This window comes from Coccomyxa subellipsoidea (genome assembly GCF_000258705.1).
Source record: "Coccomyxa subellipsoidea C-169, whole genome shotgun sequence".
Classification (NCBI taxonomy): domain Eukaryota; kingdom Viridiplantae; phylum Chlorophyta; class Trebouxiophyceae; family Coccomyxaceae; genus Coccomyxa; species Coccomyxa subellipsoidea.
This window is the reverse complement of record NW_005178038.1, coordinates 618,191-633,123: the sequence shown is the minus strand read 5'-3', so window position 1 is coordinate 633,123 and position 14,933 is coordinate 618,191. Positions and strand designations below refer to the sequence as shown.

Genomic DNA, 14,933 nt, shown 5'->3' with positions numbered 1-14,933 from the left:
CTTCCGTGTAGAGGCCGGGACAGCAGGTGTTCGGCAAGCAGGTTAAGACTGAGAGCGTAGTGTGAGCTGGCAAGGGTAAGAAATGCGTACAAGAAGGGTGCTGTCAATCATTGGCAAAGAATGTCTTGTCTTGAGTACGGTGCTGTGCACACACATGTGTCTTGCAAGGCCCCTACATGTATCCCGGGAACTGCTCCTGTGGTTGATAAGTGGGCAGCATGCAAAGGGGAGCAGTGGCAATGTCCAAAGGGTTGTTATTGATTCAAGAAATATCATCCAGTCTTGAGTGGCAAGTTGCAGCATTGACCGAGTGGTTGGCTTCTGATGAAGGTAGACTGTGTGAGATGCCAGTCGGATCCTTGTTTAGGCCGCGGCATGTGTCATGCTTAGTCAACTGTCGATTAGGCACTGCGTGGCGCCACGTGTGGATTAGGCACTGCGTGCCGGCAAGGTGCTGTTCAGTTGCTTGTGTTTCTGACTTACCGTAGCCAGTATCACCAGCGTGTGATGCATTCATTGTCCTGCTTTCAAGCTGAGTGACATGTTCAGATTTGGGGTCTAGCCCGCACATGTCTGCTAGTGCAATTGAGGGGTGTGAGGCTGTTGCGTGTGTTTGTGTGTGCGACAAAGTCTTACCACATTCTTTCATACATTGTTTCCGTTGTGCATGTGTGGATCAGTGAGTGCCTGTGGAATCTTGTGTAATGCCTGACTATCGCGACGCATGCAAGTGCTTCAAGTTGATCTGTCTAGTGCTGCCGGATCCCCCACTCACAACCTGCCCCTGCTTTTATGGCTGCATTCCTTCTTTGCTGAATGAATCCGCTTGAAACACTCAGATGCTCACATGTACAGCTTGTGCAAAATGTCATAATTTTACCTCGTGCTATTTAGCCCTGCCAAACACCAAGTTAACCGCAGCGTACTGACTTCCTCTCCCGTGCATTGTTGCCTTCGCCTTTGTATGTACCACAGTAGAAGCCTACCACTTGGAATCATTCCAATGATCTGCCCGTGGCACTATGGCACGGTGTCCAGCATTGCCTGCGACATGACCATCAGCAATGCAAGTCCATTGCCGTGACCTTTCTCATAAGGCTTTCTGCAATGGGAGGTGAGCATTCAGAGCTGCACTGTGCGTTACCTTAATGTAGCGATTAGGACTACAAGAGATGCAGCTGCAGAGGCTTCGCAGGAGGGCAAGATTGCAGAACTTCTGATTATCGCCATGCCAACAGGAATAAAATTCTTCAGTTGTCCAACGGTGACTGAGTCATCATTCTGCCTCAACTCTGCCTTATCCTGCACCAAGTTGCTACTTCACTTGCCCTATATACAAGGCAGGCCCCAAGCTGGCTAAGCGCCAGGAGTGTAACACGTCATAGCAGTATTTTTCCAGGAACATGCTCAGGCCTGTATGCACCCTGGCCACAGGCATTTCACAATGATTCTATCCTTGACTGAAGGTATTTCTGCACATCCCGCTTTGCTCCACATGCTGTTGGAAGGCAATCACACGCCTGTATGATACTCTCATGCTCTTGTTAGGTAAGCCCACCGATAGGCCACCTCATGACCAAAGGCCAGAGAAGTACATAATGTTAACACTTTCATGAGAGCCTCCGGCCCCCGGAATTATCGGTCACTGGCATAAATTTTCATGAAAGTTTCCGGCCCCCAGAATTATAGGTCACTTTGGGGTTGAGGATATTCTCCACCGCTGAGTCGATGCTGGGCGCTGCGGCAGCGTTCCCTCCCGTCACATTCGCCGCCGTCCGGTCGAAATTCAGCGAGAAGGGCTGGTTCGCATTGCCCGACGCTGCCGCCACACATGCACAGATAACAAATTTTCAGAGCCAGCAGATACGGTCTATGGATTGCAGCACATAAAAATGCGCAAGCAAGATGGGGTGGTTCACATTGCAGGACGCGGCGGCTGTGGTGGTTCAGTCATGCTGACTACACTCACCGGGAAAGAACTGATGTCCTCATGTGTGGCGCAGCACTATAGAGAAACAGCCAATACTGCGAGTGCATGTGGAGGCCAGATCAGATGTAATTCAGAGCAAAGCCAGCAGGATGCCTCTGTCAAAATCGGAAGCATGACATGCTGTGCCAGCAGAAGGTGCGCAGTGCATCGCAACCATGTCGCAGCAGTTATGAAGTTTCAAGACACCAACATCTTACGCATGCACAGCTTCTGTGCATGGAAAAGGGCTAGTAGATTGGTTGCAAATTAATCAGTCAAGCGAAGGGACACACACCTTGAGCCACGGGAGCAGGTGCGCTGCCGGTGGAGATGGCAGCTGCCTGCGGCGGGGAAGCTGGGGTGCTGGATGAAGCTGCCGGTGCCTCTGCCGCCTGCCCCCCCACACATGGCACCCGCATCAAGACGATGCAACATATAAAGCGCATGTTCCATTGTCAGGGTTTAAATTAAAGATTTTATTCATTAAATTGTACAAATGAGTGATAGCCTGCGTGAAAGATGTTTAGCAGGGGTGGATCAGCAGCAGATCTCCCATCAGCAGCACTAAAAAAAATCAAGCATGCACGCAAGCAATATAACCAGTGGAAAAAGTGCAAAGACAGGGCATTTTGGAAGAGACCTATATAAGTGATGCTGGAACGCACCTAGACTTGGAAGGCTGGAAAGGAGAGTGATATTAAGCAAGCAAACAGAGCAGATGGTACACAAATGACCAAATGTGACAGGGCAGGGGCGCGCACCGCTGAAGAGGGGACTGCAGCGGGTGTGCTGGGAGGCGTCGCCTGAACAGGCGCGGGCACGGTCACCGGGGGCGTTGCCGGCGCGGCCACGGGGGTCGCCAGAACAGGCGCGGCAGCCGGCGTCGCCTGTTGTGGCGCGGGGACTGTCGCCGGGGGCGTTGCCTGCACCCGAGGTGCCACGGCGGGGGTGCTGAACGCGCTCACAGCACCCGATGCAGGGGTGGATGCTGCAGGAACAGCCGCTTTGGTGGGTACGGCAGCAACAGCCACGGCGGCTGTTGGCACGGCAGCTGCCAATACAGCAGGAGGCTGGCTGACTGGCTGTCCGGCGGACGCCGGCTTGGCAGCCTGGGGGGTTTGCGCTGCACCTGATGCTGCACACCACAAAAAATTCTATTCGTGCGCGCTGTTCCTGCCAGGAGGCAAGGGCCGTCTGCAGATCAGCTGCGGGTAACAGCCAGAATTGGCACTCGTTATGTGCCAGGTACAATTTTGCCATGACAGTAACACGCTGGAGGGTCCTACACAGCAAGAATATCACAGTGCCCTGTGCTGGGATACCCTGTGCTGTCAAATGCAGTGACAGAAGATCTAGGTATCCTTGAGCTGGTGGCTGACCTGGAAAGGTCAGCGTTGTGAAGTTGGCAGCAGCCGGGGCTGCCGGCACTGCGGCGACAACAGGGACGACGGTCCCATTCGCAGCCGCCACCGGCGCAGCGGCCGCAGCCGGGACCTTTACGGGCGCCGCAGTGGCGTTCACAGGCGCAGCGGTGGCGTTTACGGGCGCTGCGGTGGCGTTGGCGGCGGCCACCGTCGGGATCTGCTGGGGGCCCACCGGGGGGCCCAGGAGCGGTGCAGTGGCGTTGCCTGCCGCATCCGGCGCCGCGGCTGTTGCGTTTGCCGCGGCGGCTGCCGGGAATCCGAGCTGCACTCCTGTGTCATAGTCCCCCGGTGCGGCAGCGGTGATGGCCCCCCTGCATTTTGAGAAGAAGTTCTACATCAGTGCCGCAGAAGAATCACACAATCTGTTCATTATCCCTGAATTATTTACAGGGGAGCACAATGCTTTCAGCAATGTTGAAACTGCTGCTCTGACTCTTGTCAGATCTGGTGTTCATGTGTGCACTTTGAAAACAACCCGGTGACTTGAAACATGCCATGCTGGCACGCATGCATGCTCCTAGACATATTTGCGGGCTGCGCTCCTCTGCAAATTTGCAAGACAAAACCAGGAGTGCACTGCAGCTCTGTCCCCCTCTCCAGCTCTAGCATGCAGAGACTTTGACCTGAAGATATATTATGACCAAGGGTGGAAAAGAGGCGCACGTGGCAACAAGGGGCGCGCTCCCGTCGTTGGGTGTGATGCGAAGATCTAGAGGGGGTGCTGGGGCTGAGCTTGTTTGCCAATTGGCTCCCCAGGCAGAGTCCATCTTAATCCAGCTGCCAGATCCCTGCGCCAGGTGTACACCACTTGGATTACTATCCCTGAGAATGATGACAATAGAGTACGTAATGCATTAGATCTGCTCTCAAAGAAACTACCTGCGGATGCTCTAGCATCAAGGACCCCTTGGATGCACAAACATTGTACACATGTTTGTCGGGTGCAAATCATTGTGTTCATACATACAAATGTATACATGGAATGCAACATGAGATGGTGATACTGTGATTATGCACAAATCCCTGACACTTCACGGTATAGTTCTCACCGATTTGCTGACCTCCACAGACTTCACTCCGTCGCTGCCACCCACCTGCAAGCAGACACAGACACTTTCAGCAACACCTTCCATGCAAGCACAAACAGACACTCTCAGCTTACACCTCCCATGCATCATCAGGCCAACTCGTGTTTCAAGGGGCCGTGACAGGCTCATGGCCATCAGTGCTCGCTCAAATTTGCACTTAACATCCTCATGATCTCCTGTGAGACCTGTGACAACATGCCGTCCCTGTTCTTTGCATTTACTGTGCACTGTGACTCTATTGAAGAGCGCCAAGAAAAGGTGCAGAGGTGTTTATAGTCTGACCTGAGTGAGCACGAGGCGCAGGTAGGACCCTGAAGCAGCAGTCACTCTGGCAACAATGTTGCCGGTGGGAGCACATGGCACCTGCATGGACCAAAAAAAAACATATTCACCACATTACCCCTTTCATTCTGCAAGTGACTGTGTCCAAGATTTTAGCCACATGTTTTTACAGGTACTGCGCAGGCGCAAAGCGCCCTGGAGTCCATATCAATCTCTTGCATGTCAAGCTGTACACAGTAGTAAGCAGAATAGACACACATATTTGGCTTCTTAAGAATGGTGATGTCACCCTTTAATCTTGCATGTAATAGCTTTCAGGATATCCAAGCAGTTATAACAGTCTGCACAAATGACACCCGCCTTGCATCTGAGTCTGCCTCCAGCTCCGTTCCTGTACTTTGTCTAATGGCTTCCTCTATGCTGCGGGCACTGCAGAAATCAAGGGCCCCATTTGGCTTAGGAGACTTGCTCAGGAGCTGCTGACTCACCTTCTGCCAGCTGATTGCCATCTGGCCGTTGGTCGCTGAGATGTACTTCTCGTAGGTGAGAGCATTGATGTTGATCTGGTTGGCCGCGCATGCCTTGCAGGTGTCAGTCACGAGCACCACAAAAGGGGCTTTGCTAGTGCAGCCCTGCATGCAAGCAGCAAAGCATGGGCATGAGATCAGCCAAAATGACAAAATTAAGGACTACCCATTCTGCTCAAACATCACTGCTTTACAAATTGTCATTTTCATTCCTGTGTTCTCCGGCCACCAACATTCTGTATGAGATTCTGTCATGACAGCGCTTCAAGATGCTGGGCCACCCTTGGGTCCTCGACTGAAACAAATCTTTTGAGGGACGGTGGGCTCTACAGGTCAGAACACACATCCTTCTTATGCACATGGGGGGCATTGAGCATAGAACAGGGGCCTGATAAAAGACACTGAACATGCGTCCAAACATGTTGGCAATCCGAGTGCGCATGCATTGTCTTGCGACGGTGATCAGACAGGATTGGGGAGATGATGCGCAGTCAAGACTTTGTTGTCGGGTGGGACTTCGAAAGCCTTTTATTTAATTCCTCTGTCAAGGCCACTGAGAGAGTAACTACAAACACCAAGCGCAGGTGTCGCACGGATTCTTCCTGTGGCTTAGGAAAATCAGAATACAAATACAAATGGGAGTTCGCACCGAGCCGGTGCAGGTGACTTGGATGCAGGCGCCGCAGCCCCACTTCTGGGGGCTGCCAGATGCTGACACAGAGTTGGAGAATCCCAGAGCCGCCACCTGCCAGTACGGCCAAGATGTCCGCGGGATGGCCCCGTAACCGCATGCGCCGTCAATTAGCCCGTAAATGGGCGTGTTCGGATCGCTCCTGTCCTGCACAGCGCACATGCACACTGTCAGCTGCAGCTTCCACGGTGAATTTGCAGGCATATTTAGTCTGCCCAATTTAGGGTAGCGCCAGCAAAATTTGTCCCCCGCTTGCTGCGCCCGGCCCAAATCCTTGCGCTGAAACACAGGGGCTGCGAGCTCGAAATATCACTGAATTCACAGATAGATGAAGAGTAGAAATTGAAAGTCTTCAAAGTAACGCCTACATACGGACCGCTCTAGATTTTTACAGCGGGAGACCCGGGGACAGGAGCACAGTCTATCCCCTTCAGCACAGCGGCTGCCTTAGCCTCACAAGCTTCCTGCCATGGCCCACCCCCTTCAAGTTGAATTCTGTGGTGCATCCAGGCTGGCTGGCTGCTACGATGCAGCTTGAGAGCAGTGTCCATGCTCACCTTGGCATCGCTGCACCCCCTAGTATTTGGAACAGACCAGGAGCAACCCTCATCTATGGAGTGAGCTGCTGGCATGCGCAGCAGGGTGTGTGCAGTATTTACCTGTCTGCCGCCGTACTGGGTGGCAAAGCCTGTGGTGGGTGAGTCATAGGCTGCGCCTGAGGCATCCGCTGACATCACTGCCAGCAGGGTGATGCTGAGCCACAGGCCGTGCATGGCGCGGGGTGCTGAAGTCCTCAGCCTAAGACTTGTCCTGATGTGCCTCGACTGGGATGATGTCCTGAATGCGTGCCCTGCATCAGTACTCTGAATGTTCAGAATGTGGGATGGGATGGAGTGGCCAGCTGTGGAAGGCCTTTGTGTCTTTGCATGTTTTGCCTTGTTATTTTATGTACGTCAAAGCTTCGGAGGGGCTTTCAGAAGTGAGGGAAAGTGCTGGCGTGAAGAGGTCCTATAAGGTAGATCGCTGCCTGCCTAGGGGATGTTTTTCTAGTCCAGCCCTCGTACTACTATTGTTCAAGTGCGCTCAAGATGCATCAGTAGATCTAATATTACTATTGGGGCGCTCTAGTGCGAATTTAACGCAGCACCAACGCAGCCAGCACTGCACCATGCGATAGGGTTCATTCACCTGTTCTGCCAGGTACATAAGCTACATCTCTAAACAAGATCTCATACCAGCACATGTATGGAAATGCTCACATCCATATCGCACCTGAGAGTATGCGTCAGACCCGTTCAAGCCAATGCCCTGCTCAGTCGGACTTGCGCGCAATGACCTTCATGGGCGGCGATGCACAGGTGTTTGCGCCTCAAAAAGTCAGAATCGTCAAATTTCTTACGATTCGTGTTTTCTGATGACAGCGTCTCCACAAACCTGCTCACTTTGCACCTTAGCCAGATTGCGCGCAGTCGTCTATGGGGGACCGATGTCCTGGGACGAACGTCAGCTGCGGTGAACTGGGGGGTCTCCCAAAACTGCCAAGAATGCTTGGACTTGTTTTGAAGCCTCTACGCAGCTGATCAGGCTTGCAAAAATTGGCCAAATGTCATTTGGAAGTCGACTGCTGCTATTTTGACCTTGTCTTGTTTCTGGATCGCCTTTTTATTTGCAAGCAGCGAGCTAAGTCCGTCAGATCCAGGTTGCATTGTCTTGCGATAATATTTTGATGAAGTAAGATAACTGAGGCAAACGTAGCTTGACCGATGATCATCCATTGGAAGATGAGACTGTCACTTGACAAGATGTTGATAAGGCAGAGACGCTGGGGGCCTTGCCCAGCTGCTCGTCAAAGGAACAGATCAATCAGAATTGGCAGACGTCTCATACACGTTCACGCAGGCATGTTTGTGCCTTCTGACAGGTCATCGACCATCATTCCCTTCCTTCAAAGCCTTGACATTCGGTGCATGGACACGCACCATCAGCAGAAATATCATGTCAATTTTGCTGTTCACACACCGATTGGACAGTGTTTATACCGTAGAAAAAAGTTTCTAACAGCTGCTGTGTACCCGTCTGCAGCTTTGGGGGAAGGAGCCCAGAACGAAAGGCATCCGATCTCCTGCGCACCCTCTTCACCTTCTGCGCAGCAAAGTGCGTCCCGTGCGTGGCATTCTCATACAATTTTGATGTAACAACGCGCCATGCTTCAATACAGCCACCCTGGACAAGGGACTTGACCCTCTCACTCCCACTCAAGATTATATCGTCCCTGGTTTGCTCACGCACTGGTCTTGCATGGGGTGCAGGATTGTCTTGGCGCAGCTGGAGGGATCTGGCAGAGGTGGGTTGGGTTCCTACAACACTGGGGCATACGAGGACTTGAGCAATTTTCTGCAGGAGCACCCGATGCGAGACGGGGATGCCTGGCTGGAGCTCCTCTTGAAGAAGAACGAGATGCTTGGTGCGGCTCACAAGCCACAGATTCACATGTTGTTGTTTGCCCATGCAGCCTTCACAAACTTGCCGGCATGCACTCTGCACAGAGCCTGCAGGCTGATGCATCCTGCCATGCATGTGCAGAGTATCAGGGCTGATTGCGATGTGCCGCTTTTGACCTGGGTGGAACGGCTTGATTCCTTTCTCCAAGGACAGCTTGGGGCCTCCAAAAGAATGAGCTTGATTGAACATACGTCACATTAATTTGCACTTTTTGTGAGGTTGCCAATGCATTCTTCTGAGGGATATGTGCCTCTGCTGCAGCTCTGCGGGTGCTAGAGGTCAGGAAGGCATACTGCGAGGAGGATTTCGAGTGGGACATGTGCCGGCAGGTGGCGGCCAAAGACATGCATGAGGCCAATGTGCGGCTGCTCAGAAGCAGGGCTGAGGAGGCGTTCCTGCGCTCCAATTCAAACAACCCTGTGCCCCCACCTGCTGAGAGTGGGGACTCCCATTCATAAATCTTTGGTCTCTTGTTTTTATGGCACCCTGAATTCTTTTTTATAGGATCTTTGTATAGGATTCAAAGGATCAATGTTCCAGCACTGATATTGCGGTGTTTAAATTTATTGCTACGCCGGCCTGTGTGTTGGCTACAAATTCTGTCACGAATGGATTGATGTATAATGCCCAGATCACCGCAGATGTCAGCTATTGCTTCTCACCAGGCTATTGCACAATGTCAGCCCAGGGGTATGAAGTTGAAAAAATATCCAAAGATGCTAGGACACCAACGTCTTTTTGATCCAAAGCTGCAAGTTTGATCAAGCCAAATGACATCTTAGTGGAAGAATGTGACATTTTACAGGTGTTGCCCAGTATTTACTGCAGCTGTTGCACCAGTTGCCTTTGCAGAAACTTCATCATCCACAGCAGGCCCTCTTGCATGCGCAATAAAAGCTGTTGCAAATCCAAGTTTCATTGCTTGCACACAAGATGCGAGACCATTATGCACACTCTCCAAGAACTTGCATACACGCAGCAATCTCCTTACTTCTACTGAACTGGAACGAATCGCCTCTTATAAGCCTATTCCTACATAAAAGACCGCCAACTTGTTGTCGGACCAAAAGTAATTAATCATTGCATCTGCCTTGGTCACCGAAAGGTGCCCAAACAGGAAGGGAGGAAGGAGAGAAATTTACACATCATCTAGGCCAGCCGCCTAGGGCTGATTAGATATACTAACAGCATCCAAATGGTGAAAACAATCCATGACAAAAGAGGAAAAGCATGATGCTTGGCACATGCAGATTTCCTTTCCTCACTAAACAACAATGCCAGAATCTCTTGTATGATTCTTTTGATAGGCAATGCCCTATGCGGGTTGCTGCACAACAAGCTTAAGCCAGCAAACGCCTGCCTTTCATTTTGATTCTTGCCTACGATGTCCTTCAAATCATTCAAAAGCTGTTCATGCATGGGAGCATCCCATAACTTTCGCAGTTCAACATGCTTTAGCATAACTGATGCTGTTGCATCTCATTCTCAACAACTGCAGAAGTATTCAAGAAAAAAAGAAGTTCCTCTAGAAGGTAGTAAGACTAGCCTTGAGCACACATCAAAATGGCATGCCCAGACTATTATCAACTCAGGCAACAGAAGAAAACAATCAACTAGGGACACTAATTGTATTCCTGAATGTTCAGGAAGAGTACCAGGCAAGGGAACAAAGAGAAGCTCCACTTGGGCAGCTAGGCAATTAGCACTTTTGCGAACTTTATCATTCGTAGGAACTCATCTTCCAGAACCTGTCTTAGACGATGATCTGCAGATCCTGAAAAGAGGGTGGACTTGTCCAACTTAACCAACAACTTGGTATGCAGGCTGCGACTGAGACAGGCCCTGGGGAGCACTGGAGGTAGGCAGCGCCGCTGAAATGTTGCCAAAGAAGTCCTGCCCGTACACCTGCAGCATGACAAAGCAACCCATGAGCCAGAGGACTTCCTTTCAGGCCCTGCAAAATGGTCTTGTGCACTTTTGCTTTCCTTCACTTCTCCGCGAGACATTTCTTGTATGCCATAGCAGCGGCATGATCCAATCTGAGAGTTCAAAGTCCTGCTGAGTGCAGCTCAGTTAGCAGCAGTACAGCACCCATCTCAGTGACCAAATCTCTGTTGATTGCAGCTCATTTAGCATTAGGAACGCAGACATATAGAGATCTCAATGCTGAATCACATTCTGGATGTCTGGTATCAACGGGGGTGGCCATGCCTGGTCAAAGTCATCGTTGTAGTTGAGGCCCAAGCGGACGATGACCAGGTCTTGGGATGGCACCACGATGACTCGCTGCCCCATGAGCCCATTGCCATAGAAGCTGTCCGATGGAGCGCCTGCACATAAAGGAACATCCGTTGATACCAGTGTGTACATTTTGTTTTTTTGATCTATCACAAGCCCCTGCAATTCTTTCTTCAATCAGAGGCCCCCGGAAAAGCACACATGACCTGTCTTGGCTGGCAGTTGCGCAACAATACCAGACATGTCTCCTTGCAATTGCAAATGACAAACCCAAATTGCACGGTCCTCGGATGATCTACGACCTACCAATTAGCCAGCTCAGACCAGGTGCAGTCGTTTGGAGGACTTACCGGGATATCTGAGCCACCAGCCGGCTCCATACTTGCTGAAGGCCTTTGTGGGTGCCGCGCTGTACTGCACCCAGCCCTCTGGAAGCACCCGCTTGCCATTCCACATCCCATCCTGTTTGCAGTCACACCCCAACACCCTGAGCTAATCCCATATCCAACCATGCAAGTTATCTTGGCTTGCCTTTACGCCCATGACAAGCTCCCATCACCCACTGCTGCCATGTACTTACCCCACAATTTTGCTGTGACCCCAAGACGTGGAAATGCCTGGTCACAACCTACACGCCAATTTTAAAAGTGCAGAAGAAATGTGCCCGATGGTTCAGAATAGGTGAGGAAACCAAGAGGAATGGGAGGGGCACCTGCAGGAAGAGCTGCCCGAAACGGGCCCAGTCACGGGCAGTGGCAAAGGCGTGGCTGCCGCCTAGCAGAGTGCCCGAAGGGTCCGACTCGAACACGAACGAGCGGGCGCCGATCTTCTTGAACAGGCGGTTGACTGCAAAGCTCCAGTAGGCAAGGTCACTGGTGAAGGACCGCCTGCAACCAGCCAGCTAAAAATTTTGGCACTTTCTATTGTGATGAAAGCATTTGTCACTTGGGATTGTATTTTTATGCAAGCACATTCTACAATCCACCCTGCAAAGCAAGGTAGTTCTCTCTGAAGATTTCAATGTTTCCCATCCGCCTTCCACACTCTTCCAACTGATGGGAATATGGCGTCCCATTGCCTTAAAACCCAGATCACTCAGACTGGCAAGGGGCTCTATCCTGAGATACTACCCCTGCCGCAAGAAGTATGAGCCTCCTGGTACCACGATGAAACCATGCCAGGTCAGGGACAACTGCATACAGAGGTGAAGCTCAGAGAGGGCTGCGTACCGCAGGTTGTACTGCAGCAGCTGGAAGTTGCCAGTGGAGTAGTTCCAGACAGTGCCAGGAGTGCAATTCTGGGGCAAGGCCCCCACGAAGGCCGCTGCATTGGGCGCCTCAAAGAGCGCCTGTGCCACGTCGTTCAGGGGCACTGTCCTGCCCCCGTCGGTGTCCAGGCCCGCTGACTCGTTCCAGTCTATGCCGCTCACCATGCGCAGGAGGTTGTCCACTGCGCAGGGCACATCGCCAAGATTTCAGTGATCTTACATCCATAAAAAGTGATTTACATGTCATTTGCAGTTGTCAATCAGGCAATTCATCTGAAGAGTGTCCCCAGCATGGGGTTGCACAGGCCCCCTAGCATTATGTCTGCTCTGCCCAGTTGATGCATGCTTTGCTTTTTTCACAAGGGGCTGGACTAAGGGTTGTTGAAGTGCTGGCTACTTTCATCCGCACGGCTGCGAGATGCCTTCGGTCTTTGTTGACATCTACAGAGTGGAGACTGGTTATGGTGACATGGCAGCTGCAGCAAGGGCTAGGTGTTCAGTGCCTGTCTCTGCACCAATTTAACAAGGATCAGAGATGCCCTGGTCCATACTGAGGTAAGAGGGCCAAGGCACATCTGCCCTTGCAGTGGCAGTGGAGAGGAAGGACCAAACCACAACGGACCACGCATGGAACGCGCATGCGCAAGGCATGCAGGGCATACGGAAGGGAAACAGCATCAGGCCGCCTGATTCAAGCGACAGAATAGGGCAGTCAGGGACAGGACAGGGTGCTCAACACCTCAGTTGCACACAACACAACAGTCACTCATCACTCCTCACTCTCCCACCACCACTCTTCCAGCTCGCGTGATCACTCCTCTGCACAACAGTTCTTTACCCCTGCAATTTGCGTGCAAGGGTGGGCGCACGGGTGATGTTGCGGGCCGCAGTCTCGGAGGCGTTCCAGACGGGGGTGGTCGCCAGCTGGCGCACTGACAGGCCGCCGTCACCGGCGCGGATGCCGATAAGCGCTGACGTCACACTTTTTGCCAGGCTCCAGCTGATGGAGGGTGTCGCCGCGCTGATGTCCAGGGCCTCACTGTACTGCTCCGCTATCAGCTTGCCCTGCATGGTGTCAGAAACACCCAGGTGCTGTGTAAGAAGCACAACATAGTCCAGGATCACCTCTATGAGCACTGCTTGCACTGCGGCCTGTGAGTTCACAATGCACAGGGCAGGACATCACTTTGAGGCCCTGGACACTTGCGCACACAACGGTGCATGATCGTGTCACCGAGCAGTGCTTGCAGCGGGGCATGCGGGATGGCATTGCAAGCTGATCCGGTGCCGGATATGCTGGAAGACGGAATCATGAAGATGAAGTTGCGGTGCAGTATACAAGGGAGTACACGGACATGATATGCAGGCAAAGCCAGGTGTCACGAAAACCTCACCCAGCTGATTGTACCAATGCAGCAAGGCATTGGCTACTTTACACCTCAAGCAAAACAGCGGAGGAGGTCCTTGCCTGGTAAATGACCAAAATGGCTTTGGTGTGGCAGCTGTCGACGAGGGCAGGGTCCTCAAAGTATTTGGCCAGCGTCTTGTTCAGGGCCTCATAGTCCACGCCTGCTGTCCTGTTGCTGCTGTTGGCTGTTGCATCTGCCCCCTCCAGAGGAGGCGCCCATGGGGAGCCGTCATCCACATACACTGGCTGCGTGCTTCTCTGCAGAAACAGTCCAATCCCCGATCAGGTCAACACTTCATTGACGCAATTGCATTGGCAGGAACTTGAAGGGGCAAACACTTCATTGACAGACAAACCCAATGTCGGTCATAGGCGGGCAAATGTCAAAGCTGTTCACGTGAGGCCGCAGGTCCAACACGGCCTGTCAGGGTACCAAGGCATGCACTTTTGGACATGGGACTGGATATATATACTATAGCAAGCTGGTCATTATCTTGCTGTCACCTGGTCCTGTACTGTGCGCTGGCAGCCAAAGGCGGGTCCAATGTCAACAACGCTGGAAGTTGAGTTGACCACAGTCACGTCCACTAGTTTGGCAGTGCTATTGACTTCAAAGGTCCCCGGACCGCTCTTGGGCGAGGTCAGGTTGAAGATGGTGTGCGCTAGGCAATTGTACACGCAGGCGTCCGAATTCCAGACGCTCTCAAAAGAGCGTTTCGATACAAACTCTCCTGCAAATGATTGGGGCAATTTAATGCATTCATTTGCATGCCGCAGGCAAAGTCAGACTTTGCACATCCACACATGCACTGTCACATGTGTCCTGAATAGCGGAGGGCTTATTCCTTAAATTGCACTGGGCGACCAGTGAACATAATTATACGTCCACATACATTGGAAAAATACGTGGCAGGTTGACTCTTGTGTCCTTGTTGACCATCCTTGAATAAGCCAGCTATGAAATAGCAAGGAAAGACGCGAGGTCTCTTCCATCTATACGAGATTCCTGATGTGACGACATCAAGAAGCACGTGTATCGTTGGAAACATTAGTATCACACCTTCACAGAGCGTGTGGCCGATGAAGCCTGCGACTGTCTGGGTTGCATTGCCCAACTTTCCCGAACTCGCCAGTTTCAATAGGAGCGGCTGCATCTGCTGGCCATTCGCATTTGTGCATATGCAAATGATTGCTAGAAAGGCTAGCACCGCTGTAGGGCTCAAAGTAGCCCTATATTGTCTCGAGGAGGACATCCTTTGGTCGAGAAAGCGATCTCACGCCTGTGGCCTGCTCACAAACTTGATAAAGCACTTATAAATCTACATAAGCATCACCATAAGTTTGTTTCTTCATCTAAGTGGAGATTTCGACTTCTGTTGACCTTGAACAAGTCGTGTCGTAAAAGCCCCCAGGACGTTGTTCAGTCATGCATCATCTACCCAACGGTGCTGCAACTCAGCACTTCTGATATATCACAGATGCACCGTTCACTATCAAATGTGGCCAAACTTGTCCGTGCTCTGCCTTTCTGTTCGTT

General features: G+C 51.8%; 4 protein-coding genes across 4 annotated transcripts; 2 read left to right on the top strand and 2 right to left on the bottom strand.

The window, feature by feature from the left end:
• Positions 1-1,191: 1,191 nt before the first annotated feature.
• On the bottom strand, positions 1,192-7,394 carry COCSUDRAFT_46828 (hypothetical protein). The gene is made up of 11 exons (XM_005648982.1): positions 7,254-7,394; positions 6,641-6,831; positions 5,940-6,128; positions 5,252-5,395; positions 4,764-4,844; positions 4,443-4,487; positions 4,057-4,181; positions 3,349-3,704; positions 2,731-3,104; positions 2,265-2,361; positions 1,192-1,819 (listed from the first exon to the last, which is right to left on the bottom strand). Exons 2-11 carry the CDS (start codon positions 6,752-6,754, stop codon positions 1,659-1,661), a joined length of 1,686 nt encoding a protein of 561 aa, XP_005649039.1. The 5' UTR covers positions 6,755-6,831; positions 7,254-7,394; the 3' UTR covers positions 1,192-1,658.
• A 488-nt stretch (positions 7,395-7,882) lies between these two features.
• On the top strand, positions 7,883-8,941 carry COCSUDRAFT_61923 (hypothetical protein; the record flags this gene model as incomplete). Its single annotated transcript, XM_005648981.1, has 4 exons — positions 7,883-7,902; positions 8,064-8,135; positions 8,291-8,445; positions 8,745-8,941. The coding sequence occupies 4 exons, from the start codon at positions 7,883-7,885 to the stop codon at positions 8,939-8,941; spliced, it is 444 nt and encodes a 147-aa protein (XP_005649038.1).
• A 665-nt stretch (positions 8,942-9,606) lies between these two features.
• COCSUDRAFT_32734 (hypothetical protein) lies at positions 9,607-10,315 on the top strand. Its single transcript, XM_005648980.1, has one exon. The coding sequence runs from the start codon at positions 9,901-9,903 to the stop codon at positions 10,285-10,287; it is 387 nt and encodes a 128-aa protein (XP_005649037.1). The 5' UTR covers positions 9,607-9,900; the 3' UTR covers positions 10,288-10,315.
• On the bottom strand, positions 10,284-14,918 carry COCSUDRAFT_46827 (beta-lactamase/transpeptidase-like protein; the record flags this gene model as incomplete). The annotated part of the gene is made up of 9 exons (XM_005648979.1): positions 14,457-14,918; positions 13,901-14,127; positions 13,469-13,654; positions 12,858-13,140; positions 11,951-12,170; positions 11,434-11,608; positions 11,072-11,183; positions 10,659-10,813; positions 10,284-10,388 (listed from the first exon to the last, which is right to left on the bottom strand). The coding sequence occupies exons 1-9, from the start codon at positions 14,647-14,649 to the stop codon at positions 10,284-10,286; spliced, it is 1,656 nt and encodes a 551-aa protein (XP_005649036.1). The 5' UTR covers positions 14,650-14,918.
• Positions 14,919-14,933: the final 15 nt, after the last annotated feature.